The sequence below is a fragment of the Rhinatrema bivittatum genome, chromosome 1 (genome assembly GCF_901001135.1).
Source record: "Rhinatrema bivittatum chromosome 1, aRhiBiv1.1, whole genome shotgun sequence".
Lineage (NCBI taxonomy): Eukaryota > Metazoa > Chordata > Amphibia > Gymnophiona > Rhinatrematidae > Rhinatrema > Rhinatrema bivittatum.
Genome location: NC_042615.1, coordinates 113,443,128 through 113,470,924, shown reverse-complemented (window position 1 = coordinate 113,470,924; position 27,797 = coordinate 113,443,128). Strand labels below are relative to the sequence as shown.

Genomic DNA, 27,797 nt, shown 5'->3' with positions numbered 1-27,797 from the left:
AGCGAGTGTAGAAGATTCGTAGTGAGCTTTAGTGACAGCTGAGAACTCCTTGCTTGGATCGACTCTTTATTAGGCAGTCGTCCAGGAAAGGAAACACGTGTACGGTGTTTCTGCGTAGGTGTGCGGCAGCCACTGCTAGGCATTTTGTAAGCACTAGAGGCGCTGATGTCAGACCGAATAGCAGAACTCTGTATTGAAAATGACCACACTATGAAGCGCAGGTATTTGCGGTGATGTGGGAATATGGCGATGTGTAGGTGTCCTGAAGGTCCAGAGAACAGAGCCAATCTCCTTGCTGTAGTCGGGGAAGCATGGTGCTGAGAGACACCATCCTGAATATTTCTTTTTGAAGAAATTTGTTGAGATTGCGGAGGTCTAGGATGGGGCAGGGACCGCCCGATTTTTTTGGAATCAGAAAATGGCGCGAGTAGAACCCTCTGCCCCTCTGTGTCAGGGGGACAGCTTCTACGGCCCTGGTTCGCAGAAGGATGGAAAGTTCTGACGATAGAAGCAATGTGTGGTCTTTTCAGGCCCACAGTGGATTGGGTGGCGAGTCTGGGGGGTACCGTGAGGAAGTTTAAACAGTATCCCTGGGCTATGATGGATATTACCCACTGATCTGATGTTATGAGGCGCCAATTGTGTTGGAAGTAGTGCAGACAGCCACCTAGAGGTATTCCTGGGCTTGGGTTCATTGGGGATTGGCCGCTGTTCTCTGGGAGCTCATCAAATTCCAGAGGCTGGACCAGCTTGTGGAGGTGGTTGTGCTCTGGGTGCTTTGGGCTGGCGTGTATGTCCACTTTGAGGGGCTCTGGCTGGTCTCACTTGAAATGCAGGTGGGTAGTACTTACATGAGTGGTAGAATGGTCTTCTAGGGTCTCTTCTCATGTTTTTGCGGGATGAGGAGGGAGTGTCCATAGTGATTTAGATAACTGACGTAGGGTCTCGTGGTGATCTTTTAACTGAGCCACTGCATCCTGTATTTTATCTCCGAAGAGACTGTCTCCAGTGCATGGGAGATCAGCGAGTTTATCTTGGATCTCAGGTCTTAAATCAGAAGCTTTCAGCCAAGCCCATCTTCTAGCACTGATTCCTGTTGCTGATAACCGGAAAGCAGTCTCGAAGGAGTCATATGCCGCTCTTACTTCATGCTTCCAGCCCCTTTTGGATAACGGCAGTCAGGCTTTCTTGCTGCTGTTGAGGCAAGGAGTCTGTGAAACCTTGGACCTGCTTCCATAGATTTCTTTGGTACTGGGTCATATATAGTTGGTAGGTGGCTATACGGGATACCAGCATAGAGCCTTGGAAGATTTTCCAACCCAGTCCATCCAGGAACTTCTGGTCTTTACCAGTGGGAGCTGAGGAATGTGGATGCAATCACTTGGCCTTCTTCTGTGCAGATTCAACCACTACAGATTGATGAGGAAGTTGTGGTTTTTGAAAACTTGGGGCATGGTGCACCAGGTACGTTGCATCTGTCTTCCTGTTGACTGGTGGGACAGTGCCAGGATGCTCCCATAGACTGAGAAGGAGATCCAACAGGACTTCGTGCACTGGAATGGCCATAATTTCCTTGGGGGCTCAACAACTGTAAAACCTCCAAGGTCTTGTGACAGGTATCCTCTTCTGTCACCAGGTTGAAGGGAATGGTTTCAGACATTTCCTTGATAAAGTTGGCAAAGGAAAGGTCTTCATGAGGAGACCGCCATCTTTCTTCTGGAGGAGAAGGCTCTGAGAGCAAGTCCTCTGATGTGGATGCAACTGTGTCCACATCCTCCCATGGATCATAGGGAGTTCCTGAAGGAGGGAGAACGTCTAACACTACAGGGTGCATAGGCATCGATGGAGGCCTCTATGGAGGGTGTACTGGCATCGATGGAGGCTTCGATGGAATCTATGGCATTGAGGGGAATGGAAGACATTTAGGCCTCGAGAGTCCCGATGGACCTGGAAGCAGTTCCAGCATCGATGGACCTGGAGCTGGAGTCTGACTAGAAGCTGTGTCGTCATTACTGTGAGAAGACCTCTTTTAGTCACTTTTGCCTTGTTGATGGACAGAAATAATATCTTTAAAAATTACTTTAGAAGCGCCCATGTATTATTCTTTGGACAAAGAATTTGGTGTTACCCAGACCTTGTTAAACAAACTCAGATTAGAAGAAAGCAATTTCTTAATATGAGACAGGAGGTGGTAAAAATTGGAGCTAAGTTTAAACTTTGTTTTCCTTGTAAATGTTGCATGCAATATCAACAACAGATGTATGTATTCATGGAACCTATACAGTTAAGGTCCTTCCTAAACTCACATAGCGCCCCTCAATAGCCCATTATGGAGTTTTTGAAATAGAACGGGGGTCTGAATTCAGAATGTCACTAATTTGAAATATTTTATTTCCTAAATTTTGCTCCTTATATTACATGCTCTCCCATTATTTCCTTTATTATTTAGGTACATAAATTTAAATATTGCCTATTGAATATTTTGTTTCAGTATTCTGGTTTCAGAATTTTTGTTGGTTATTTATGTACTTAAAAATTTCAATGCAAGTGTTCTTGTATAAATTGTTTAAAATGCAATAAATAAAAAATTAAAAAAAAAAAAAAGAAGCTGTGTCGTCTTCCTCCTAGGAGCCCGGAACAGGTATCGGGTGCTGTGGAGGTCTCGATGGCCGACTCTGTGCCAATGGAACGGGCTGAGTTGGAAAAGCACCGATGAGGGTATCGAGTCGGTCCAGCAATGGTGCAAACATCGATGGTTCCATGGTTGGTGCTGGTATGGGGGCCGGCATTGATAGCGGTTGCAGGTTTCGGAAGGCATCGAGGACTGACTGGTGAACAAGGACATCCAGTTCCTCCCTGAAAACTGGTGTGGATAGTGCAGCTACAGGGGGAAGCAGGCTAGGCGTTACTGGCCCTTCCACCTGAGTTTGTGGAGGCTCAGTACCCGGCACCGATGTCGGTGGGGAATGCCTCAGGGTCTCAGGTGCAGGGGAGGATGGGGGCTCCTCTCCCCGGGCCCTCTTTCACTCAACGTACAATAAAGCTCTGGAATTTGTTGCCAGAGAATGTGGTTAGTGCAGATGGGTTCAAAAAAGGTTTGGTTAAGTTCTTGGAGGAGAAATCCATTAACTGCTATAAATAAGTTTACTTAGGGGATAGCCACTGCTATTAATTGCATCAGTAGCATGGGATCTTCTTAGTGTTTGGGTAATTTCCAGGTTCTTGTGGCCTGGTTTGGCCTCTGTTGGAAACAGGATGCTGGGCTTGATGGACCCTTGGTCTGACCTATCATGGCAATTTCTTATCTTCGAAGGCGGCTCAATAGCCATCGATGCCGCTTCGATGTTGGTGCCGGCAATGGATGTGGACTCATGTCGGTGCCGGTGGTGATGTTTCCCTCTGTGCTCGGTCTGGTCTTTCCCTGGCACAGAGGATGATGCCATCGATGTCCTGGATCACGTCGGTGATGGACGGTCGCCGTCCCCCTGCTGCTCCTGGCAAGGCTTATCGGTGGATGGACGTTTACTCGCCGGTGATGACTGGGCAAAAGTTGATGAAGTTAGTTTTAATTTAAAAAGAGACTCCATCTTGTCAAGATGACTCCGAAAGGCAGAAGAGCTCATTTGGGCGCAGTCGGGACACCAGCGGACATCGTGCGATGAGCCAGGCACAGGACACACACACTGAGGGTCTGTGATGGACATCGTTCGGGGACACTCTGGGCACTTTCTGAACCCAGTCGCCATGCTGAAAAAAAGGGCGCAAAACGATTGGTGACCTGCGGGAACAGATTGGTAAGGTGGCAGGAACCGACAGGAGACACAGGAAAAGTACTCACCGAGTGTCGGAGTGAACGGTGCGCGATGGGAGACCCCTGTTAGGGAAGATTTAAAGAAGTAAACTTCAAATTTTTCTGTGAGGAAAAACGGTGAGAGAAATCTCAAAGAGCTACTAATACGCGAGGCAAACTGCATCGCCGAAAAAAAAAAAAAAAAAAAAGAGACTGAAGGGAGACCCTTGTGGCCACAGGGATTATGGCATGCTGGGCACGCTCAGAGTGCCAGTCAAAGTTCTAGAAACTTTGACAAATGTGTTCCGTGACAGGGCTCCATCTGATGATGTCACCCATATGTGAGGACTACCATCCTGCTTGTCCTGGGAGAATGATGTCACCCCCAAGTAATACAGGAAGTGGGAGGAAAAAATAAATATCAGCCCAAAAAAGCAGAAAAGGTGACTAAGAAGGGCAACAAATTAAGGGAGAAAAACTGGAAAGCTATGACCACAAATGCTTGTGGTCTGGGCAATAAAATCCCAGACCTGCAGGCCCTAATGGTGGAGGTGGACTTGGACATTGTTGCTGTTATGGATGGAGACATGGTTCAAGGATTCTTATGATTGGGATACGGTCATAGCAGGCTATAACTTGTTAAGGAAGGACAGAGAGGACAGAAAAGGGGGAGTAGCAGCTCTTTATGTCAAAAACAATACCCAAGCAACTGAACTGCAAGGAATGTGGGTAGAGAAGAAGCATTATCAGCCGTCCTAAAAAAAAAAAAAAAAAAAAAAAGATGATGCACATCCATTTTTACTGGAGTGGTTTACAAGTCTCAGACTCAAATGGAAGAACTAGACAGAGATCTCGAAGACATCCAAAAGGTGGGTAAGAAGGGAGAAGTGCTGACTGATGGAGACTTTAATCTGCTGGATGCAGATTGGAGAATCCCTTCTGCAGAATCTACAAGTAGAGAGATAGTAGATGCCCTACAACGGGCTCTGTTCAAACAAATGATAATGGAACACTCGAGGGAGTTATACTCGATCTAGTGCTCATTAATGGGGATGTTTCTAATGTCTAGGTGGGTGCCCACCTCAGCACCAGTGATCATCAAACGTTATGGTTTGATATTGCAAATAGGATACAGAGAGGTCACACGAAGACCCGAGTTCTGAATTTCAAAAACAGGGACTTTGTCGAAATGGAGACATATGTGGAGATAGAACTAGAAGAGTGGGAAAAAAATGAGAGAGGTGGAACAACTGTGGGCCAAACTAAAAGGAGCAATTACAAAGGCAAAAAAATCTATATATTAGAAAAGTAAACAAAAGTAAATGAAATAAGAAACCGATCTGGTTCTCAAAGGAGGTGGCTGATAAAATAAAGGCAAAAAGAGCAGCGTTCAAGAAATATAAAGGATCCCAGAAAGAAGAACACAGGGAAGAGTATCTGGCGAAACTGGGGAAGATGAAGAAAGAAATCAAAAAAGCTAAAAGTCAGGTGAAAGAAAGGATTGCCAAAGAGATAAAGCGAGATAATAAAACATTTTTCTGATATAATCAGAGAAAGGAGAACGATCCGAAGTGGTATAGTGAAACTGAAAGGTGACAAAGATCAATGTGTGGAGAGACACAAGAAATGGCCAATATATTAAACAAATATTTCAATTCGGAGTTACTAAAAAAGACCCTGGAGAAGGACTGTGCTAGCTGACAAGCTGTGGGATAGGTGTGGAGTAGACAAAACTCTGTTTACAGAAGAGAATGTATGGAAAGAGCTAGGAAAACAAAGTGGACAAGGCCATGGGGCCAGATGAGGTAATTCCCAGCATAATGAGGGAGCTCAGAGATATGCTGGTGGGTCCGCTGTAGGACCTGTGCAATAGATCCCTGAAAACGGAAGTGGTGCTGTAAGACTGGAGAACATCAGTGGTGGTCCCACTTTACAAGTGTGTTAGCAGAGAGGAGGCTGGAAGCTACAGGCCAGTTAGCCTCACCTAGGTGGTGGGAAAATTAATGGAGAGTCTGCTGAAGGAAAGGACTGTGAACTATCCTACAATCAGGAGGATTGCTCAACCTGAGACAGCATGGATTCACCAGGGAAAGGTTCTGTCAGACAACTTTGATTGATTTTTTTGATTGGATTACTAGAGAATTGGCTCAGGGAAGAGTGCTCAATGTGATTTATTTGGATTTTAGTAAAGCTTTTGATATGGTCCCACATTGGAGACTCGTGAACAAAATGAGAAATTTGGGAGTGGGTGTGAAGGTGGTAGCATGGATTTCAAACTGCTTGGCTTTCAGGAGACAGCATGTAATGCTAAATGGAACCTACTCTGAGGAAAGAACGGTGTTAAATGGAGTGCCACAGGGATAGGTTTTGGGACTGGTTCTGTTCAATATCTTTGCGAGCAGCCTGGTGGAAGGGTTAGAAGGTAAAGTTTGTCTATTTGCAGATGATATTAAGATCTGTAACACAGTGGACATGCCTGATAGAGTACAGAGAATGAAAAGTGATTTAAGAAAGCTTGAAGAGTGGACGAAGATTTGGCAATTGGGATTCAATGCCAAGAATTGCAGTCATGCACCTTGGTTGCAGCAATCCAAAAGAGCTTTATGTGATGGGCAGTGAAAGACTAATGCGCATGGACTGGGAGAGGGACCTTGGTGTGATAGTGTCTGATAATCTGAAGGCTGCGAAGCAATGTGACAAGGCCATAGCTAAAGCTAGACGAATGCTGGGCTGCACAGAGGGAGGAATAACCAGCAAGAAAAAAAAAAAAAGGGAGGTGATAATGCCCTTGTACAGGTCCTTGGTGAGGCCTCACCTGGAGTACTGCATTCAGTACTGGTGCCCGTATCTCAAAAAGGATAAAGACAGGATAGAGGCAGTCCAAAGAAGAGCGACCAAATTGGTGAGGGGTGAGCATTGGAAGACTTATGAGGAGAGTCTGAAGGATCTGAATATGTATACCCTAGAGGAGGTGCAGGGGAGATATGATACAGATGTTCAGATACCTGAAAGGTTATATTGATGCACAATCATCAAAATGTTTCCATTGGAAAGAAATCAATAAAACTAGGGGTCATGAAATGAAACTCCAGGGAGGATGACTCAGAACCAACATCAGGAAATTTTTCTTCACGGAGAGGGTGCTGAATGCCTGGAATGCCCTTCCAGAAGAGGTGAAGACAAAAACAATGAAGGAAGTCAAAGAGGCATGGGATAAATACTGTGGATCCCTAAAGGCTAGAGGATGGAAATAAAGAAAAGAGTGCATAGGGGTAACTTTTGGTATGGCAGCTACTACCCTTTACAAATAAGCCTTGATACTGTTAATGCAACTATGATTTAACGGCAGTGGGAAAAGGGGAATTGGATTCAGACAGCAAGCAACGAGGGCCTCGCCTTTTACGGTTTGGGGAACAAATAAACATGGGGGTAACTTGCTGATGTGACTACCTGATGTGTAACTTGCTGATGTGACTACCCTTAGTCACTAAGCCTAATACTTTTGATGCAACTCCAACATTGTTCTCTGCTTCCATGGCAAGGGTTAAGGAAAATTGGATTCAAACAGCATCCGAGGGCCCTGACTTTTACGGTCTGGGTAACTGATAACATGGGGGTAACTTGCACAGTAACTCTAAGATTCTGGCATAAGCATAAACATGCTGGGCAGACTGGGTAGATCATTTGGTCCTTTTCTGCCATCATTTCTATGGAATCTTTATTAACAGAAGTTCCTAGGGTAAAAGGAAATAGTATAATGGTACAGATATTTTACCACTCACCTGGCCAGGATGAGGAAACAGACTGTAAAATCCTAACAGAGATTAGGCTAGCTAGTAAAAAGTGCAACACAACATTTCAAGTATCCAAGTATTGATTGGATACATGTCACACCAGGATATGCAAGGAAGGTAAAGTTCCTAGATGCCATCAATGACTGCTTCATGTATGGTGTTTTTCGAAAACAGGTAAAGGCTTATCTGTTTTGTGAAGCTTTTATCTCTGAAAAGATGTCTGGTGATGGGTGAGTTAAAAGTTACTATAAATAAATAAAATGTACTAGTTGGTCATAGAATCAATGAGAGGGGGAACTATATTAGATCTAGTTCTCAATGGAGTGCAGGACCTGATACAAGAGATAAAGGTGGTAGATCCACTTGGCAACAGTGATCATAATGTAATAAAATTTGAGATTCATTGGAGGGCAAATACTAAGGAAAACTACTGCAGTAACATTTAACTATTAAAAGGGAGACTGTTAAAATGAAGACATTTGTCAGCAAAAAATCTAAAAGGAACAATTCATAAGATTAAAAACTTGCAGGAGGCATGAACTTTGTTTAATATTACCATCCTTGAGGCCACCATGCATTAAAAAAAGTTGAAGAAAAACCAAATTACTGCTAGAGTGGTTTAATAGAGAGGTGAAAGAGACAATTAAAGCCAAAAGGGCATCATTCATAAAGTGGAAAGCGAAACCACACCAGAAACATTTTTTTTATGGTGATGACAGAGCAGCTAACCAAAATCACTGTGATACTAGAGGATGCAATAAATTAGACTGACAGACTAAAGAATAACAAATCATCAGGTTCAGATGGTATTCACCCCAGAGTTCTGAAGGAACTCAAGCATGAAACTGCAGACCTATTTGTAGTGATTTGCAACCTCTCATTTTTAACAGCCACTGTACCAGAAGACTGGAGGGTAGCCAGTATGACACATTTTTAAAAAGAGCTCCTGGGATGATCTGGGAAACTATAAACTGGTGAGCCTGAAGTTGATGCAGGGAGAAATGCCAGAAACTATTCTAAAAAACAAAATTACTGACCATATGGACTGCTAAGGTTTAATGGGAAAAAGAGTTAACATGATGTCTGTAAAGGGAAGTCTTGCCTTAATAATTTACTAGATTTTTTTGAAGGTGTAAAAAAATATGCAGATAAAGGTGAGCCAGCTAATATAGTATATAGGATATTCAGAAGGCATTTGACAAAGTCATTGATGAGAGACTCTTCAGAAAATTGGGAAGCCATGGGATTGAGGCAGTGTCCTACTGTGAATAGGTAACTTTGCTCTTTAGCATCTTCATAAATTATCTGGAGTAAGGTGACCAAATTTGCAGATAACACAGAATATTTAAAACTGTTGCAGATTGAAAGGAACTGCAGAAGGCCCTTGTGAGACTAGAAGACTAGGCATCTTAATGGCAGATGCAATTTAATGTGGACAAGTGGAAAGTAATGAACATAGCGAAAAATAATCCCTACTACAAGTACACGAAGTTGAGTTACACGTCAGGAGTCATCCCCCAGGAAAAGGACCTCAGACTCCATGTGAACACTATCTTGAAATCTTCCAACTTAGTATTCAGTGGTGGTCAAAAATGGTAAATAGAATATTAGGAATTATTTGGAAAGGAATAAAGAACAAAACTCAGAAAATAACACCTTTGTATAGATCCATGGTGTGACCACAGCTTGAGAACTGTGTGCAGTTTTGGTTGAACCATCTCCAAAGAGACATAGAAAATGTACAGAAAAGGGTAACAAAAATGATAAAAAGGATGGAAAAGCTCTTTAGCATGGAAAAAGATGACTAAGATGTGATATGATTGAGATTTATAAAATCATGAGTGGGGTGGAATGGGTAAATAGGGAACTTATTTACCCTTTCAAACAACACTAAGAACAGGCAACACTATGAACCAGCAGATTTAACACAAATTGGAGGAAGTATTTTTTCACTCAGTGCACAATAAAGCTATGGAATATATTGCTAGAAAATGGTGTCAAGGCAACTAATATAGTGGTATTGAAAAGAGGATTGGACAATAGTCCATAAACAGTTATTAGCCAGGTAGATCTGGGCGCGAGTTACAAGAAACAGATCAACTATTGGGCATCTGCCAGGTACTTGTGAACCAGACTGACCATTGTCACAGATAGGATGCTGTGCTCAATGGACCTTGATGTGACCCAGCAAAGTTTCTTTTTATAACTTTTTCAAATTAAAAGTCAAAATCTTGACATTACGTACATAGGATATAAAAACATAGAAAACTTATTAAAAGCATTTCTGTCAAAAATACTTAAAGGAATAAATAAATACTCTAATGAGGCTTCAAACAGGGGGGACTATCTAAAGAAATATTAAAAAATATAGAGAATAAAAAAAAAAAAAACCCGACATTAAATTAACTTGCTTAAATTTACACATTTGGACAACTAAATTAGGAACAGCCATAGGTATTTTGCAATTTTGAAGAAAACCATCTAATTATTCTGGTTCAAATAAAAGGTGTGTCTATTAGCACCTAATTTTATTGTGCATTTGCAAATGAACTGAAGCAAAAATGTAGCGCCAAGGCAAGAACTCGTTTTTTTTCATTAAAAAAAAACCTTCCATCTTAATTGTACCTTAGAAACATCAGGAAACAATGCCAACTGGTGGCCTAAAAAAGATTTATCAGTAGCGGGGAAGAACATTTTAATTGTCCAAATACGGCCAGGTTCCAAGCAAAAGAAACGAGCAATTTACTGCAGATTGGAATTATTAAAAAAATAACTAGAAGATTAAATCTACAGATATTAAATTTTCCCAAATCTCTTGTAATTTCCCCATTAGAATTGCTTAGGAAATTTTATGTTGATGTACTAAAAGTTCCTATCAGTTCTGTTCCACCAATCACTAAGTTTTTTTTGTTTTTGTTTTTATTTGCCAACAGGATAGGGTGTATTTCCTGTCAGTATATCTCCTCAACCTAATGTATTAGAAAACTTGTCTACTATGCTGCAGAATTCTCAGATAGCATTTATGTTTTTATAAAGTTTACACTGCATACGAAAAACAATTGTGAGCAGCAGTAACCAGAAGCATGTCTGAAATTTTTATGTGATTGTGTAATAAGAATGGAGATAGGCAATCTAATTATAAAATTATTGCACATTTCCTTTGAATATGCAAGAATGAGCTGAGAACTCACCTTTCTCTACATGGGATTCCAGCTGATCCACTGTTATTGTAGAACTGGCAAGATGTAGCTGACTGGTTTCAATGGTAAGAGCCCAAGGAGAAGCACTAAGAATATCTGTCATTAATAAAAAGGGTATATCTGCATACACTCTGTCCAAATGTTCAAACTGCCAGGAGAAAAAGATAAGTGGTAAGAGCATCATCAATATTTCCATGTTGCTTACATTACAGATTATTTTCTTTTCAACCAATCAACCTGTTCCATTCCTCAACATGTTGCATATTCCCTTACAGGTTTATCTGGCCAAGCAGAAATATGGCTGTAGACCTGTGTATTTCTAGTAGGGCTATAAAATCAGTAGTAGTCTCTGGAATTCTGAACACCTAAAACAGCGAAGGAATGCTACCCAGCACTAACAAGGAGGTGTCTCTCTCTGAATGATGAACCATATATTCCAGTATGTGAACATTTCACCTTCCTTCATAGCACCCCACCCTGTGCATTTTTTTCCTCCTTATTTTCACTGGCAAATCCAATTACTTTCAATTGTACCGACAGCAGTTAACGTTAAAAACTATGAGCAGCATTTTTACTATAATTGTGCACACATATATATTTAACAAAACAGATTATGGGTCCCCTAAATTCTTTTGTTTTATTAACACCATTCAGATTTTTAGCCCCATTGCATGAAGGAGCTCCTGGGGCATGTTTATGTTGAGGGAGGAAAAGCATGTTCAGGAGCCTAACTTTAAAGCATATCTGCACAAATCCCTATACACAGATTTGAGCAAGTGTTTTAGAACCTGTGCAGAGCCATCTGCGCAGGTTTTAAAATATGCACGTAATATTATATGCATACTCAGGATCTTTAGTACGCATGTACCCTGTGGCACATGCACACTTCTGGTTATACTGCTGCAGGCTCATTCCAAAATGGCTCTCCTCCTCTCTGCCCCAAACTTTTCAGCTTGGGAAGAGACCAGGCTGGCTTCCCTGATAGTGGCCAATGATAAGCCATAATGCCAAACTCCAGATTGAAAGACAATGAAAGTTTGAATTTGGCATATATGCTTGATGACATACATGTATGCGCTCTTTATATAATAGCAAACTACACATGAATATCCAAACCATGCTTTGACCCACCCTAAAAAATGCCCACTTTGTATGTGCATATTTTCCCTCTCAAGCACAAGAGTTCGCACATACTCTGCTTGTTTTTAAAACCCCCTTATACACACGAATGATAAACATACATGTGTACAAGGCACTTTTCCACATGTGAGCCCTTTGCAAATTTACTCCAGAGATTGCACTTTCAAATCTATGCATGTAATTTTCAAGCAGAATTCTACCTACACCTAAAGCAGGTGCAAAATGACTGTGTGTACACTGTACCAGTGGCAATTTCCAAAGTGAAAGTTGTCCCTTTGAAAAATGGTGCAGAGACCGCGGGTATAGGTATGCATGGATTTGCACTGTGGGCAATCTGAAAATCACCTCCATTAACTTTAAGATACACATACAGTTGAATTTACAGAGCATAATTTACACTGAATAAAAATTCAGGTTTCAATATGCCTCTACGAAAATCACCAGCTCAAGATTTATACTTTACTAGCAAAAAATGCCTGGCATTGTTCAGGTAGTCTGGTCCATTACAGCCTGTGTGTTAAGACTTGTGGCTCATGGGGTGGCCTCATGAGCCGTGGCACTCACCCCCAACAATGAGGGTTGCTAGGTCACAGACAACTCCCCACCCATGCACGGACACTGCCATACTGGTCCCCTCTGACGCGGTTCCTGCTAGGTGCGTGCCACTGGCGGCACTTACAGATGACATCACCGTTCCTGCTACTGGAGACCACCAGGGCCAGTCCTCCTTGCCTCAACAGCAAGTCTCCTGCCTTGCAGTGTGTGTTGCCAGCATTCCTGATTCTTGCACCTTATCTTTCAGCCTTGTTGCTCAGCCTTGCCTATCTCATTTGCTCCAGCCATCCTCGTCCAGCTTCTTTCGTCCAGTGTGTCCCATGTGAATACATCCTCTCTTGGCCTGACTCTCCGGATTCTTGACCTCTTGCTTGGATCCGACCATGATGCCTGCTGCCTGCCACAACCTTGGCCTGTTCCCAACTCCATTAGTCTGCTGCCTGCCCTGATCCCAGTGTGCCTTTGGACTTTTGTTATCTTCATTGCCTTAGGGACCCACCTAAGTCCTGCTAGCCGCCAGAACCCAAGGGCTCAACCCAAGGGGGAGGTGGCTGGTAAAGGTGAAACTCAAGCTCCAGATTTTCCGCTGCAGGGCATGTTTGCCGGCTGCTGGTGTAGGCCTCATGGGTTTGCCCTTGAAGCTGTGTCAACTACGTCACAGCATAAAGGGCTTACACATCCACTACATGTGTGTGTGTGAGCCAGTGTGGGCACATGTGAGAACCTATGCATGCTTTTGTGAGCTTGTGCGCAATCATCTGCACTTCTGTGTGCTTGCACAAGCTTATGTGCCCTTGGATAAGTTTCTGTGTGTGCTTGTGCGAGGTGGCGCCTGCATGCCTATGCCCGCAAGTCCCTGTGTCTGGGAGCTTGACAGGGCTTTGCAGGCAGTGTGCCTTATATGACCAACTGTCTTGGAGCCTTTCCTTCGCATCTTGGACTCCGGAGTTTTGCTTCGAGCAGTCCCATCATTTTTGCCAAAGGTGGTCTCTGCTTTTCATCTGAATCAATCATTGGAGCTTCCAGCTTTCATGGATGTAGAACTGAAGGATCCTCATTCCAGAGAGTTGAAGCATCTGGACGTCCGGGCTTTGTTGCACTATTTGGAGGCTACCAACGGATTCCATTTATTGGATCATCTTTTTGTCTTATGGCATGGCGCAAAGAAAGGACAAAAGGCATCTAAAGCCACTATTGCTCGTTGGTTGAAGGAAGCTATTGCATCAGCATATATCTGTTGTGGTCACTCAGTTCTAGAAGGGCTGAAAGATCATTCTGCTCGAGCACAGGCAGCCTCCTGGGTGGAATGCCAACTGGTCTTCCCGCAGGAAATATGCAGGGCAGCTACCTGGAAATCTTTGCACACTTTTGCTCAACACTATCATTTGGACATCTAGCAGGCGGACACCTGCAATTTTGGGGCCAGTGTCGTTCGAGCGGGACTCTCGCAGTTCTACCCTGATTAGAATAAGCTCGGTACATCCCAGCAGTCTGGACTGATCCAGGTACATACAGGAAAAGGAAAATTGGTTCTTACCTGCTAATTTTTGTTCCTGTAGTACCATGGATCAGTCCAGATGCCCGCCCACTGTGGGGTTAAAGGGTGCATAAGAAGAGCCCGCTCGACTGTTTAATTTTTTTCTAATCTTTCCTGAAGTGTGGCAAAGGCTTGTCCTATCCATTTAAAGCCGTTCTTTGGTCTGTTATCAAACTTCTGTGATTTCACCCTCTGCTCGTTAGGGGGAGAAAAATTAGGTTAATTCACGAGTAGTTTCGTCTATAAGTTTGTTCTGCTTGGGTATGAGTAAATACTGAGAAGCAGCTGTGGCACACCAGGTTAAGAGAGGGCACTCTCGAAGTTTTTTCTATCTCCATCTGCTGGAAGGGAGGCAAAACCCAGTCTGGACAGATCCGTGGTACTACAGAAACGAAAATTAGCAGGTAAGAACCAATTTTCCTTTGTGTGATGATTTACATGAAAAATGACCAGCATCACCATTTAAACCATGAGGAAGTGTGAATTTTCATGCAAAAGTACAGGTTTAAAATGAAATGAGTAGCACTGCGGACATCTGTAAATTCATTGTCAATTTTATTTATCTCAGTTCATTTACAGTGGGCAAGATGACAGTAAATGAACTATAGATTTGGGATTTGATTCATGATGTTATAATATATATACACACACACACACACACATTTATATATATATATAAGTTAAGTTTTCCGAGAATATATATTATATATATATATATAGAAACACCACCTTCAATCTGGCTGAACAGATTGAAGGTGGTGTTTTCTGCTGGCAATGTGAGGTCCTTCAAGGTAGCCCTTCTCATAGGGTGCTTTGCACAAACCCCGGAGAACCAAGTCTTGCAGGAAGGAAAGGACCAGAGGAACTGAGGTTTTCCGAGAATCTATCCCCAGAGACTGACACCAGGACTCAAAGACCTTCCAAACACGAACATATACCAGGGAGGTAGAAGCCTTCTGATCTCTGAGTAAAGTAGAAATCACCTCTTCCTGATATCCCTTTTTCTGCAACCTGCGCCTTTCAAAAGTCAGGCCGCAAGACAAAAGCGAGCTGCCTGATCGAAAAATATGGGACCTTGTCGAAGAAGATTTGGGAGATGACTCAACCTCAGGGGCCCCTCCATGCATAGGTTCACGAGGTCCGTGAACCAGGGTCGGCAAGGCCACTCTGGAGCTATGAGAATGACTTGGCCCGGGTGAAGCTCGATCCTCCTGATCATCTTTCCCAACAGTGGCCACGGGGGGAATACATAAAGTAGAACGTAGTGTGGCCAAGGAACCACCAGAGCATAGACTCCTTCCACGCCGTGATCTCTCCCGCTACTGAAGAAGCGCAATGCCTTGGCATTTAGATGGGTCACCATGAGATCCACATGAGGCTTGCCCCACCAGTGAGATATCAGGCACATGGTGTCAGACAGCTCCCATTCCCACGGGTCTAGCTGGTGACGACTGAGGGGGTATGTTTGTATGTTGGTCGTCCCTGCAATGTGCAATGCCGCCTGCCGGTTGATATAGGTCACTGTCATCGCATTGTCTGGCAGGACTCGGACCGCCTGATTGCGCAGAAGGGGGAGGAAACTCTCCAGGGCCAAGTGAGCAGCCCGTGTCTCCAGGCGCTTGATCAATCAGGACACCTCCTCCGTAGACCACTGGCCCTACACTGCCCAATCCTTACATACTGCTCCCCAGCCAGAGAGGCTGGCATCTGTCGTCACCACCATCCACCGGGGTATTTCCAGATCCACGCCATACTCCAAGTGCTGCTGCACCAGCCACCACGAAAGATTGAACCTGGCCACGTCTGTAAGTGGCAACGGGACATAGAACTCTTCCAATAGTGGGTTCCAACGGGACAATAAAGCAGCTTGCAGAGGTCTCATATGCGCAAGAGCTAACAGGACCAACTCCAAGGTTGTAGATGACCACCTCTTTTGCCAGTGACCTGCAGAGGGATATCAGAAAAAGGCTCCGGAGCCTTAATCTCACCCAGATTCTTAATCAGCTGCTCCAGGTTTTCTCCAAACAGGAGCATGCCCTTAAAGGGAAGAGCCCCCAACTGGGCTTTTAGAAGAAAAACCCACAGACCAATTCTGCAGCCACAGAAGCCTGCGGGCTGACATTGCCGACACCATATTGCGCGATGAGGTGCCAAGCAGGTCAAAGTGCATCCGCGCTGTACGCCACAGCGGCCTCCAGCCATTCGGCTTGCTAGATCTTGTGCACTCTGCAATTGCCGCACCCAGCGCAGGCTCACCCGGAGCATGTAACTGCTGTAAACCGCTGCACGAATGCCCAGGGCAGACACTTCAAAACTTCTCTTAACCTTCCAATTTGCGATTCTGCAAATCCTTCAAAGCCGATGCCCCTGGCTACAGAGATGGCCGTCCGCTTGGTAATCGCAGAGAGGTCTAGAACAGGTAGATGTGAATCGGTTATTTACTCTTTCAGATAATAGAAAGACTAGAGGGCACTCCATGAAGTTAGCATGTGGCACATTTAAAACTAATCAGAGAAAATTATTTTTCACTCAACACAATTAAACTCTGGAATTTGTTGCCAGAGGATGTGGTTAGTGCAGTAAGTGTAGCTATGTTTAAAAAAGGATTGGATAAGTTCGTGGAGAAGTCCATTACCTGCTATTAATAAAGATGACTTAGAATATAGCCACTGCTATTACTAGCAACAGTAACATGGAATAGACTTAGTTTTTGGGTACTTGCCAGGTTCTTATGGCCTGGATTGGCCACTGTTGGAAACAGGATGCTGGGCTTGATGGACCCTTAGTCTGACCCAGTATGGCATGTTCTTATGTTCTTACTTTAGAAATCCTCAGCAGCATCCAACACATCCTCAGGCAACAGATACAACTTGTCCATAGTCCTGTTGACCTCGAGGCCTGTCTCCGAGAATACCACTCCCGGAGCATCATCTGCTTCAGCATAGCGTGCAGGGGGAAAGTTCTAGCCAGAGCGAGCAAGCCCGTCAGGACAGGATCCACTGTGTCTGGACTTGGTTCAGAGGGAGAGTCCACGATGCCAAGCTCCGCGAGGACATGGGGAATCAAAGGCGGCAGCTCGTCCCTCTGGAATAATTGGACCATCTTAGGGTAGTCTCCCTCCACCGGAGGAATCTGGTCAGGCTCGGCATCAATGTCCGGGACATGGAATGGGGTCCACCAGCCCCTCCCCCGGTCAGAATCCTCGGAAGAGGTCTCCCGGGTAGACTCCCGTACCACAGGGGCCTGGACCCGTCGAATCAGAATTGCCACCGGCGTCTCCTCTCTTCTGGGTACCTTGCCCGGTGGCCCTGAAGGCCATGGAAGGTGAGCAGGCCCCCTTTCCCCCCAAAACTATCAGCCAGGAAAGCCTGGTGCACAGCAGTACAAATTGAGGGGAAAATAGCGAAGGCCCTGTGGAAGTACCCTCTAAGGTGTCAGGCTCCGCATCAGGAGAATCCCCCACAGCTCCCCGAGCCACCACGGGGCTGGAATTGGCCGGGGAGAAGGCCAGAGGGAGCTCCCCTCCCCCCAACACTCTGCCCTCCGCAGCGTGAAAAGCGCCCAAAATTGCCACTGTTCCTGCGCTCAGTGGGAACGGGTCAGTCGGGGTCTCCAGCGCAGCGAGTAGCCTCATGCTGCTGCGTTGCTGCGAATCTGCTGTCACGGAATCACCAGAACAACCCTCCCCCCCCCCCGGGGAAGCACCAGCCACAAACCCCCAACGATGCCCGGCTGGAGAGCCAATCGCTGCTGGCAGTCACGGGAAGGGAGGGAATTAGAAAAGAAAGGGATCCCCGCTGAGCTCCCGGACTCGAAAGTGCTCCTGTACTTCCTGCCGAAAAAAGATCCCACACACAGCTCCTTTTCTTTTTTTTACTTAAAAAACAAGCAAGCAAACAAACTTTGACTACAGCCTCAGAGAACACAAAAAAAGCTAAATAGGATACTTCCCTGAAGATGCTGGCAGAGGCTGTGGAAAAGGGAGTGTAGAAACGTGGAGGGAGCTGGACCACCAGTTGTCACCCCACCGGCAGACCGAGGGACAAAGTTCGGGGTTCCCAACCCCTGCTCATCCAAATGCCTACAACCAGGCGGGGGGGGGGGGGGGGGGGGGTGTCCCACCAGGACCTCACAACCCCCCCCTGGGAGACTCCAAGATGTGAGATCTCTCTTTTCCTTTTTGCTTGGATCACAACCACAGGTTTTGCACTACCTCCAACTGCTGGAGACAGAGAAATACTAAGGAGCAGCAGGTGGCACACCAGGTTAAGAGAGGGTGTTCTTGAAGTTTTTCTCTGATCCATCTGCTGGAAGGGAGGCAAAACCCAGCAGTCTGGACTGATCCGGGTACATACAGGGAACTTTACCCTTGTACTAGCCTCATTCTTCTGCTCCTCAAGTATTTTTACTTCTCTCATTTAACTTCCTGCCTGCCCTTCTTTTTACACTGTCATCTAACCATGTCTCTCTCTTCCAAGACTTCTAATCCACATTTGGCATGCATTTTAACATTTCATGTGGTTTCTGTAGCATGCTTTGTATGAAAGCACAATGTTAAATAGAAATAAAATCTAAACATACTCTTACAATGTATCACCAATATATCTGACTTGTATTCATCCGCAGTCATCACATTTTATATTTTCCTTCCATACCTAATCCATTTTCAGTTAAGAGCAGCCTCCTGCCTATTCCAAAATTGCTGCATCCTACTTTATAACTTGATTGCTTACCTTTGTAGAAACAAATTTAATAGCAACATCAAAAGGAAAGACTGTTTCAACAGTTACAGTTTCATCCTGTATTAAAACAGAAAGGTAGATATGCTGTTTTTGCTCTATAGTTTCTCAAAAACACAGCAGAGAAAATGATGCCACCCTAATAAGCATGCATAATTATAATTGTGAGATTCTGAAGTCGGCTGAATGGTCACCAGGAATAAGAGTTCTATGGATCAGGTCAAAGTGTACAATTCCTTACAACACAGAAGCTGGACAGTATTCCAAAGCATTACTGCTACTATTTTGTTAAAGAATGACTTGCCATTTAGTTTAGCTTAACGGCACAGACTCCAGAAGATAAGCTGAGAGAGGTGGCAGTAAAATTGGCAGTAAAGCTGGGTTGTCTTTTAAAATGTATTTGTATACTGCCACATTGGAAAGTAGTATCAGAAAAGGTGGAAGGGCATGCCAGAAACAGATTTACTTGATATCTTACCTTGTGGCACTTGCAAAGAACTTCATTCTCCTCAACAGTTGTGTTTATTAAGTAGCAAACATAGAACAAAAATATTCTTGTTCCAACTGTTCCACAACGTGCGTATATTGTTTTTTCAATCTGTAAACAAAAAGGAATATTTTCTTTATCTGACAATCTGAATTCCACCCTTAGTATTCCCCTCTAGCACATGGATACAAAATCTAAACAGATAAAGAAAACTATTATTACATGACCTAGCAATCTCAGGGTCCTCTGAGTCTATTACAAATGCTTCCAAATGATATGTGTGTGCCTGAAGTTTGAAATCAACAGAGATTATGGCTCACCCAGAATCCTTTGCTGCTTGGCCTATCTGCAATTCTGGCCATGAGAACCTCAAATTGACCCTAGCTTGGAGACTCTGGAAGACATCTGGACTGCATTTGGAGCTGTTAAAAACTTATGATGGAGGGTCATGAGGTCCTAAAGGGCAAATGGACGAGGTTATGTTCTCACAGGATACTGTCTCGACTTCAGGGGCCCTAGTGAAATCAGAGTTTTCCAATTGCCCCTGAGGATGGAAAGATTGACAGGACAAAAAACTAACAGAAGATTGACGTGAATGGCAGGCACATGGGCCTTAATTGGGTCTCAAGGTGAGAGGGGAAACAGGGTAACTTAGATTCAATTTATCTTGTTTTAACACAAGACACGTGGTATGTGATCCTCCCATAGATTCAAGCACTTCGGGGATTGAGACTGTCTGTGTTATCTATAAAAAAAAAAAGAAAAAAGGACTTTACTAATGTATGGGGAGACACACAGGAGTAGTTCTGTAAAGAGGGAACTACTACTCCGTTTCTCCCAAAGGTACCTGATTGCTTTTTGATATGCAATAATAAACAAACTTGTTTCTACTAAATTTGGTATGGTACCTTTGTGTTCATGTGGCAGTGCATTTAAGCTGATTTAAGGCTTAACACAAAGCCTCTACTTTCAAAGATGTTATTGTGAGCATACAAAAGTTCATATATCTAAAATTAAATATACATGGTCAAATCATTTAAAACAATTATATACAAATTTTATATCCTTAGAAAATGTCTTATTGTGCACTCTTTCAGGTGAAAAATAGACTACATAGTAAAGGTACCAACTTAGATTGTGAGCCCTCTGGGAACAGAGAAATTACATCCAGTACCTAAATTTAATCTGGTTCTTTTTTTTTTATTTATTTACTTACAAGTTGCCACTTCAAAGATCCATCAAGCGCAGCATCCCGATTCCAACAGTGGCCAATTCAGGTTACAAGTACCTGGCAAGTACCCAAACATTAAATAGATCCCATGCTACTAATGCCAGTAATAAGCAGTGGCTATTCCCTAAGTCAACTTGATTAATAGCAGTTTATGGATTTCTCCTCCAGGAACTTATCCAACCTTTTTTTAAACCCAGCCCTAACCATATCCTCTTGCAACCAATTACAGAGCTTAAGTGTGCATTGAGTGAAAAAGATTTTTCTCTGATTTGTTTTAAATGTGCTACTTGTTAACTTCATGGATTGCCCCCTAGTCCTTTTATTATATGAAAGAGTAAATAACCGATTCTAATTGTCTCATGATTATATAGACCTCTATCATACCCCCCCTCAGACGTCTTCTCCAAGCTGAACAGCCCTAACCTCTTTAGCCTTTCGATTCCCTTTATCATTTTGGTCACCCTTTTCTGTATCTTCTCCAGAGCAACTATATCTGTGCAGTTCTGTTCATCACATCTCAAACAGTATTCAAGGTGCAGGCTCACCATGGAGTGATAGAGGCATATTGACATTCTGCATTTTATTCACCATTCCCTTCCTAATAATTCCCAACATTCTGTTTGCTTTTTTGACTGCCGCAGCACCGAGCCGACTATTTCAATGCACTATCCACTATGACACCTAGATCTTATTCCTGGGTGGTAAAGGAACATTGGTTCTTATCTGCTAATTTTCAATCCTGAAGTACCACAGATCAGTCCACTTTCCTGGGTTTTGTCTCCCCTCCATGGAGACAGAGAAAGTTTTACTGACACTTGGTGCCACTTGCAGTACCTCAGGATTAATCTGTACCCAAGCCAGAAATGAAAGAAACAAGACCAAAAGTTTTAATAGCTAACCTTCCTTGAATGAGCAGTGGGAAGAGGAAAACTTGAACGGAACTGAAAACCGTGCCCACACAAAACCCTTTGTAGGATTAACAAAACCTGTGCCATTCTTCAGAGTAAGTTCAAAAAAACTGATCGAGCAGACTCTCCAAATCTCCCTTTCCTCCAGTGGGCGGGACTCTGGGCTGATCTGTGGTACTACAAGAAAGAAAATTAGCAGCTAAGAACCAATTTTCTTTTCCCTGTACGTACCCAGATCAGTCCAGACTCCTGGGATGTACCAAAGCTTCCCTAAACAGGATGGGATTGTAAGAGTCTTGCTTGAAGCACACTTTCACCAAAGCCCATGGCCTCTGGTGCCTGGACATCCAAATGATAATACTTGGTGAAAGTATGCAATGTCTTCCAAGTAGCCGATCTACAGATTTCTTGTGGTGAGACTTGCTGACACTCAGCCCAGGAAGCTGCCTGAGAACGGGTAGAATGCGCCGGAAGCCCCTCCGGAACAGGGCGACCTTGACATATATATATGTAGAGTTAATTGCCTCTTTCAACCACCTCGCCTCTTCAAAGCCTTATGAGCCTTTTTGGCAACACACTGGAGCACAAAAAGATGATCCGACAAACGGAAGCTGTTTGTAACTTCCAGGTACCATAACAAAGCGTGTTTCACGTCTAACCGTCGTAACTCCTTAGCTTGAGGAGATGTAGGACTCCAATTCGGGAAGGACAGGAGTTCTACTGACTGGTTTAAGTGGAATGATGACACCACCTTCGGCAGAAAAGACTGAACTGTTCAAGGCCACTCCCTCATCCAAAATCCTCAAAAAGGGCTCTTTACACAATAATGCCTGAAACTCGGAGATTCGGCAAGCTGAACAGCATGCCACCAGGAAAACTACCTTCAAGGTGAGATCCTTCATAGTCGCTCGTTTCAGAGGTTCAAATGGAGGCACACATATGTCCCTTAGAACCATGTTAAGACTCCAGGAAGGGCATGGCTTCCGAACCCGAGGGAGTAAATGCTTCACTCCCAGAAGAAAACGCACAATGTCTGGATGAGCCGCTAGAGAAACATAAGAACATGCCATACTAGGTCATACCAAGGGTCCATCAAGCCCAGTATCCTGTTTCCAACAGCAGCCAATCCAAATCACAAATACCTGGCAAATACTCAAACATTAGATAATTAATAAGCAATAGTAGCTTGTGATCTAACGTAATAGTAGTCTATGGATTCATCCTCTAGGAGCTTATCCAAACCTTTTTTAAACCCAGTTACACTAACTTCTGTAACCACATCCTCTGGCAATGAATTCCAGAGCTTAACTATGCACTGAGTGAAAAAGAATTTTGATTTGTTTTAAATGAGCCACTTGCTAACTTCATGGAGTGCCCCTTAGTTTTTCTGTTATCTGAGAGAATAAATAACCGATTTACATTAACTTGATCAAGTCTATTCATGACTTTGTAGACCTCTATGATATTCCCCCCTCAGTCGTCTCTTCTCCAGACTGAACAGCCCTAACGCCGCGAACCTTACAACGAAGGCAGCCTAAAGCTGCCACCTGAACTCTGAGGGAATTAAAAGATAAACCTTTGACCAAACCCTCCTACAAAAAGGCCAAGACATGTGCCTCTGCAGCTTTCATGGGAACCACCTTCTGCTCGGAACACCAGGTCTCAAACACTCTCCAGACTCTTGATTAGACCAGGGAAGTGGAAGTCTTCCTAGACTGCAAAAGGGTAGCGATGACTTTTTCAGAATAACCTCTCTCTCAAATGCTGCCTCTCAAAGAACAAGCCGCTAGACAATAGTGATCTGCCTGATCAAAACAAACGGGACTTTGGTGCAGAAGATTCAGCATATGAGCTAGCCATAGCGGTTGACTAGGTCCGCAAACCACCTGCGCCTAGCCACTCCAGAGCAACGAGAATCACTTTGCCAGGATGAACTTCCATGGGTTTTACGATCTTGCCTACCAATGGCCATGGAGGAAACACATACAGAAGGATGTCTGCCGGCCAAGGCAGAACCAGAGCATCTACCTACTCCGCTCCTCTTTCTCTTCGCCAGCTGAAGAAATGCAGGGCCTTTGCATTGTAGAAGATTGCCATTAAATCCACGCATGGTGCACCCCATCTAAGACTGAGGCAGCACATCACATCTTCTGACAGCTCCCACTTTCCAGGGTTCAGCTGTTGCCAGCTCAGAAAGTCCTCCTGAAAGTTATCCGTGCCAGCTATGTGGTAGGCTGCCAATCGCTCCAGATGATGTTCTGCCCAAATGATCAAAGTCCGGGTTTCCTGAGCTACTGCTCGACTCTTGGTGCCCCCGTCAGTTGATATACATCACTGTAGTCTCATTGTCCGATAAGACCCTCACCGGCCTTCTCCTCACCAGGTATAGAAACGCTTGCAGGGCCAAGAACACAGCTCTTGTCTCTAGACGACTGATGGACATCGAAGCTTCCTCCGTGGACCACCACCTGGTTCTGACACACCATTTCCCCAGCCGGAGAGACTGGCATCGGTGATGACTATTGTCCAGACTGGAATGTCCAGGGCTAAGCCCTGTCTTAACTTGTCTGGGAGGAGCCACCAGGAAAGACTGGATTGAGCACACTCCGAGAGGGGGAGAGGAAGCTGAAATTGTACCAAAAAAACAGGTCCCAGTGAGACAGTAAAGCTGACTGTAGAGGCCTCATATGAGCAAATGCCCACGGAACCAGCTCCAAGGTGGAATCCATACACCCGAGAACTTGTAAGTAATCCCAGACCTTGGGTACCCGCTTTTTCAACAATCCGCGAACTTGAGCTTGCAACTTGGAAATCTGCTCCTTGGTGAGGAATACCTTCCCCACCCTCATTTTGAAATGCGCCCCCAGGAATTCCAAACTCTGGGAAGGGACAAGATGACTCTTGGACAGATTGCCTATCCACCCCAACGACTGCAGGTGCCAGAGGACTTAGTCCACTGTCTGCCGACAAAGGGTTTCCGATTTCACCTGATTCAGCCAGTCGACTCAATAGAGGTGGACCAGGACCCAGTCCCCTCTGGACAGCTGCAGCCACCACAGCCATTACCTTGGTAAAGGTCCTAGGTGCAGTCACCAGACCGAAAGGCAGGGCACAAAATTGAAAACATTTTCCCAGAATCATGAATCTTAGAAACAGCTGATGACTGGGTCTAATCCCTATGTACAGGTATGCCTATGTTAAGTGCATATATGCTAGGTACTCCCCCTTGTGCATTGAGGCAATCACCGACTGCAGGGTTTCCATTCGGAATCGAGGAACCTTCAGGGCCACATTCACCTTTTTAAAGTCGAGGATTGGATGGATCATGCCCTCCTTTTCGGGAACTATGAAATAAATGGAATAATGACCTGTCCCCCACTCCTCTAGGGGGCAGGAACAATGGCTCCCAGCTTGCGCAGGTGACACATGGTCTCTCAGACTGCCAGCTTCTTTTCTTTGTAAGTGCACAGGGAGACCAAAATCCTATCTTTTAGCGGCTGAGCAAATTCTAAAGCGTAACCTTGTCTTATCACACTTAAGACCCATTGGTTGGACGTGATCTTGGTCCACTCCTCGTAAAACAGAGCCAGTCTGCTCCCAATCACTGGAACTAAGGAGTGGACCAGCCTCGCATCATTGGGCTGATTTGGCTTCCCCTTCACCGAGAGGAGCCATCTCTGCCAGATGTATGCCCCCGAAAGAACTGGTTTCAGTGCAGCTGTCTCCTTGAGACCTGCCTCTGCGTACTTCCAGATGCTCTGGATGGTCGAAAACGTCGACTCCTTCTAAAGCAGACTCAAGACGGAAAGGAACTTTTCCCTTTCGGCTCATCTTCAGGCAATTAATGGACCTTATTCTCACCAAGAGAGACTTGATCATCTCTTCCAAGTCCTTGCAAAGAGCAGCTACCCTTTAAAAGGTAAGGCTCCCAACTGAGACTTGGACGAAACATTGGCCGACCAATTCCACAACCAGAGGAGCCACAGGGCTGAGACCACCTACATCATTGTGCTGGAGAAGGTCCTGAGAAGGTCATACAAGGCATCTGCACTATAAGCCACAATGGCTTCCAGCCGCTCCGCCAGTCAGGTCTCAGATTCAGAAAAGAACCTGACTGCAACTGCTGCACCCAGCGCAAGCCTGTCCCTCAACATAAAACTGCTACACATCGCAGCTTGAACACCAAGGGCTGACACCTCAAAAGGTTTCTTGAGGTGCACCTCCAACTTTCTATCCTGAAGATCCTTCAGAGCTGCAGACCCAGTACCCATAATTGTCGTCATCTTAGTGACTGCCGAAACAGATGCATTAACTTTCGGGTCTTTCAGAAGTTCCAGCATATCCTCAGGCATTTAGGCCTGTATCAGGAGTATCCCACTCCCTAAACAGTAAAGCGCTGATGAATTTGTGAAATGGAAATGACCTCGTTGCACTCCTGAGGCCAACCATGAATGGGTCCCACTGATCCCAATTCGGAGTCCTCCCATGGAACCTCTACACTGAGCTCCTCCAGAACTGCAGGTATCAAGGGGCCTAGCTCTTCCTTGTGGAACAACCATACCACTTTCAGGTCATCGCTGTTGACAGATGGGTCCTTTGAAAAACCCTGATCCAGATCCTGATCCGATCTCAGAGGGTCTTCACTGGCCAGTCATCCACTCCTGAAACTTCAGAGAAGCTGTCCATGGTGGGCGGCGGCACTGTGGTACTCAGGAGCCGCTTGACCCTCGTGGTCCCCTCCTCCCCAGAGGGGCTGGATCTCTCGGCCGGCTTCACAGGGGCCCCCTTCTCCGACCTGTGCCACGTGGACCTCAGACTTATAGACTTTGTGCAAGAGCACAAAATCTGAAGAAAAAGAAGAGGAAGCATCAGAGACATCCTGGGGTCCTCACTTCCTGAAGGGGCCCCGTTGGTGCCTTGACCTCCCCCCAGAGATAGCAGGGGACGAAAATACCCCTCCCCCTCCATGGCCCAAGCGACCATCCTGAACTTGGATATAATAGCAGCCACTCTCATGCTTAGTGGTAAGGGACCATCGGCGGGCTGCCATGCTGGTGAGAGCTTCCCAGGCTTGTGGCGCCTGCTGTCCCCACCAGAGGCGCAACGGAAGCATTTACCATTGCATGTCCCTGCAGGCAGCACAGGCCACACCACACGGCATGAACACCAGCACCAGGCAGCAAGCGCAAAGGCCTCCAGAGGAATGGGGTGAAAAGACTGAGCCACTCGAAAGATTAAGGAGCAGGGCCGGGCCAACAGTGAGCTGCCCCAAGCCTCCCACGACTGCACAAACTGTCTGTCTGATCTTAAAACAGACTCTTGTGCTCTCTTTTCTTTTTTTTTTTTCAACAAAAACAAATAGAAAAAAAAAAAGCACTTCCCTCAGAGAATAGCTGCAGGCTCTGTCCGTCCCCCAAGGCGAGTGAACCGGGACTCCCCGTTTTCAGCCCTGTCCGGTACTCAAGGAAAGAGCTTAAAAAAGGGTCCACGATCCCCTGCTTGTCTGCCTTTTAAGCCAGGGGGGATGGCCCCACCAGGACCTAACAACGCCCTGAGAGGCTGAAATCCATAGTCCAGTCTTTTTTTTTTTTTTTTTTTTTTAACTCAGATTGCAGGCTTTGCACATCCACCAACTGCTGGAGACAGAGAAATACTAAGGGACTGCAGGTGGCACCTCGTGTTAAGTGTCAGTAAAACTCTGTCTCCATCTGCTGGAGGGAAGGCAAAACCCAGGAGTCTGGACTGATCTAGGTACGTACAGGGAATTTCTAATATGGAACCTAACATCATGTAACTACAGCACGGGTTAGTTTTCCCTATATGCATCACCTTGCATCTATCCACATTAAATTTCATCTGCCATCTGGATGATCAATCTTCCAGTCTCGCAAGGTCCTCCTGCAATTTATCACAATATGCATATGATGTAAATATTCTGAATAATTTTGTGTCATCTGCAAATGTGATCACCTCACTCATTGTATCCCTTTCCAGATCATTTATAAATATATTGAAAAGCACATGTCCAAGTAAGATCCCTGAGACACTTTTTCCACTGAGAAAGACCATTTATTCTTACTTTCTGTTTCCTATCTTTTAACCAGTTTGCAATCCACGAAAGGACATTGCGTCCTATCCCATGACTTATTTTTCTTAGAAGCTTCTCATGAGGGACTTGGTCAAACGCCTTTTGAAAATCCAAAATTACTACACCTATCGGTTCACTTTTATCCAGGTTTAATAAACCCTTCAAAAACATGTAGCCGATTTGTAAGGCGAGACTTCTCTTGGCTAAATCCATGCTGGCTGTATCCCATTAAACCATGGCTATCTATATTGTTCTGTGATTTTATTTGTTTTTATAATAGTTTGTCATTTTTGAGTTCTTTCAGAGCCTTGGGGTGTATACCAATCAG

General features: G+C 44.8%; 1 protein-coding gene across 10 annotated transcripts in view; it reads right to left on the bottom strand.

The window, feature by feature from the left end:
• Window positions 1–27,797, bottom strand: part of TRAPPC11 (trafficking protein particle complex 11) — a 203,426-nt gene that overhangs the window by 46,337 nt on the left and 129,292 nt on the right. For all 10 annotated transcript variants that reach the window (XM_029583298.1, XM_029582652.1, XM_029582739.1 and 7 more), the window contains 3 exons: window positions 19,234–19,353; window positions 18,750–18,815; window positions 10,776–10,932 (listed from right to left, as the gene is read on the bottom strand). In XM_029583298.1, the coding sequence (XP_029439158.1) occupies window positions 10,776–10,932; window positions 18,750–18,815; window positions 19,234–19,353 (343 nt within the window). The remainder of the gene's footprint in view (window positions 1–10,775; window positions 10,933–18,749; window positions 18,816–19,233; window positions 19,354–27,797) is intronic.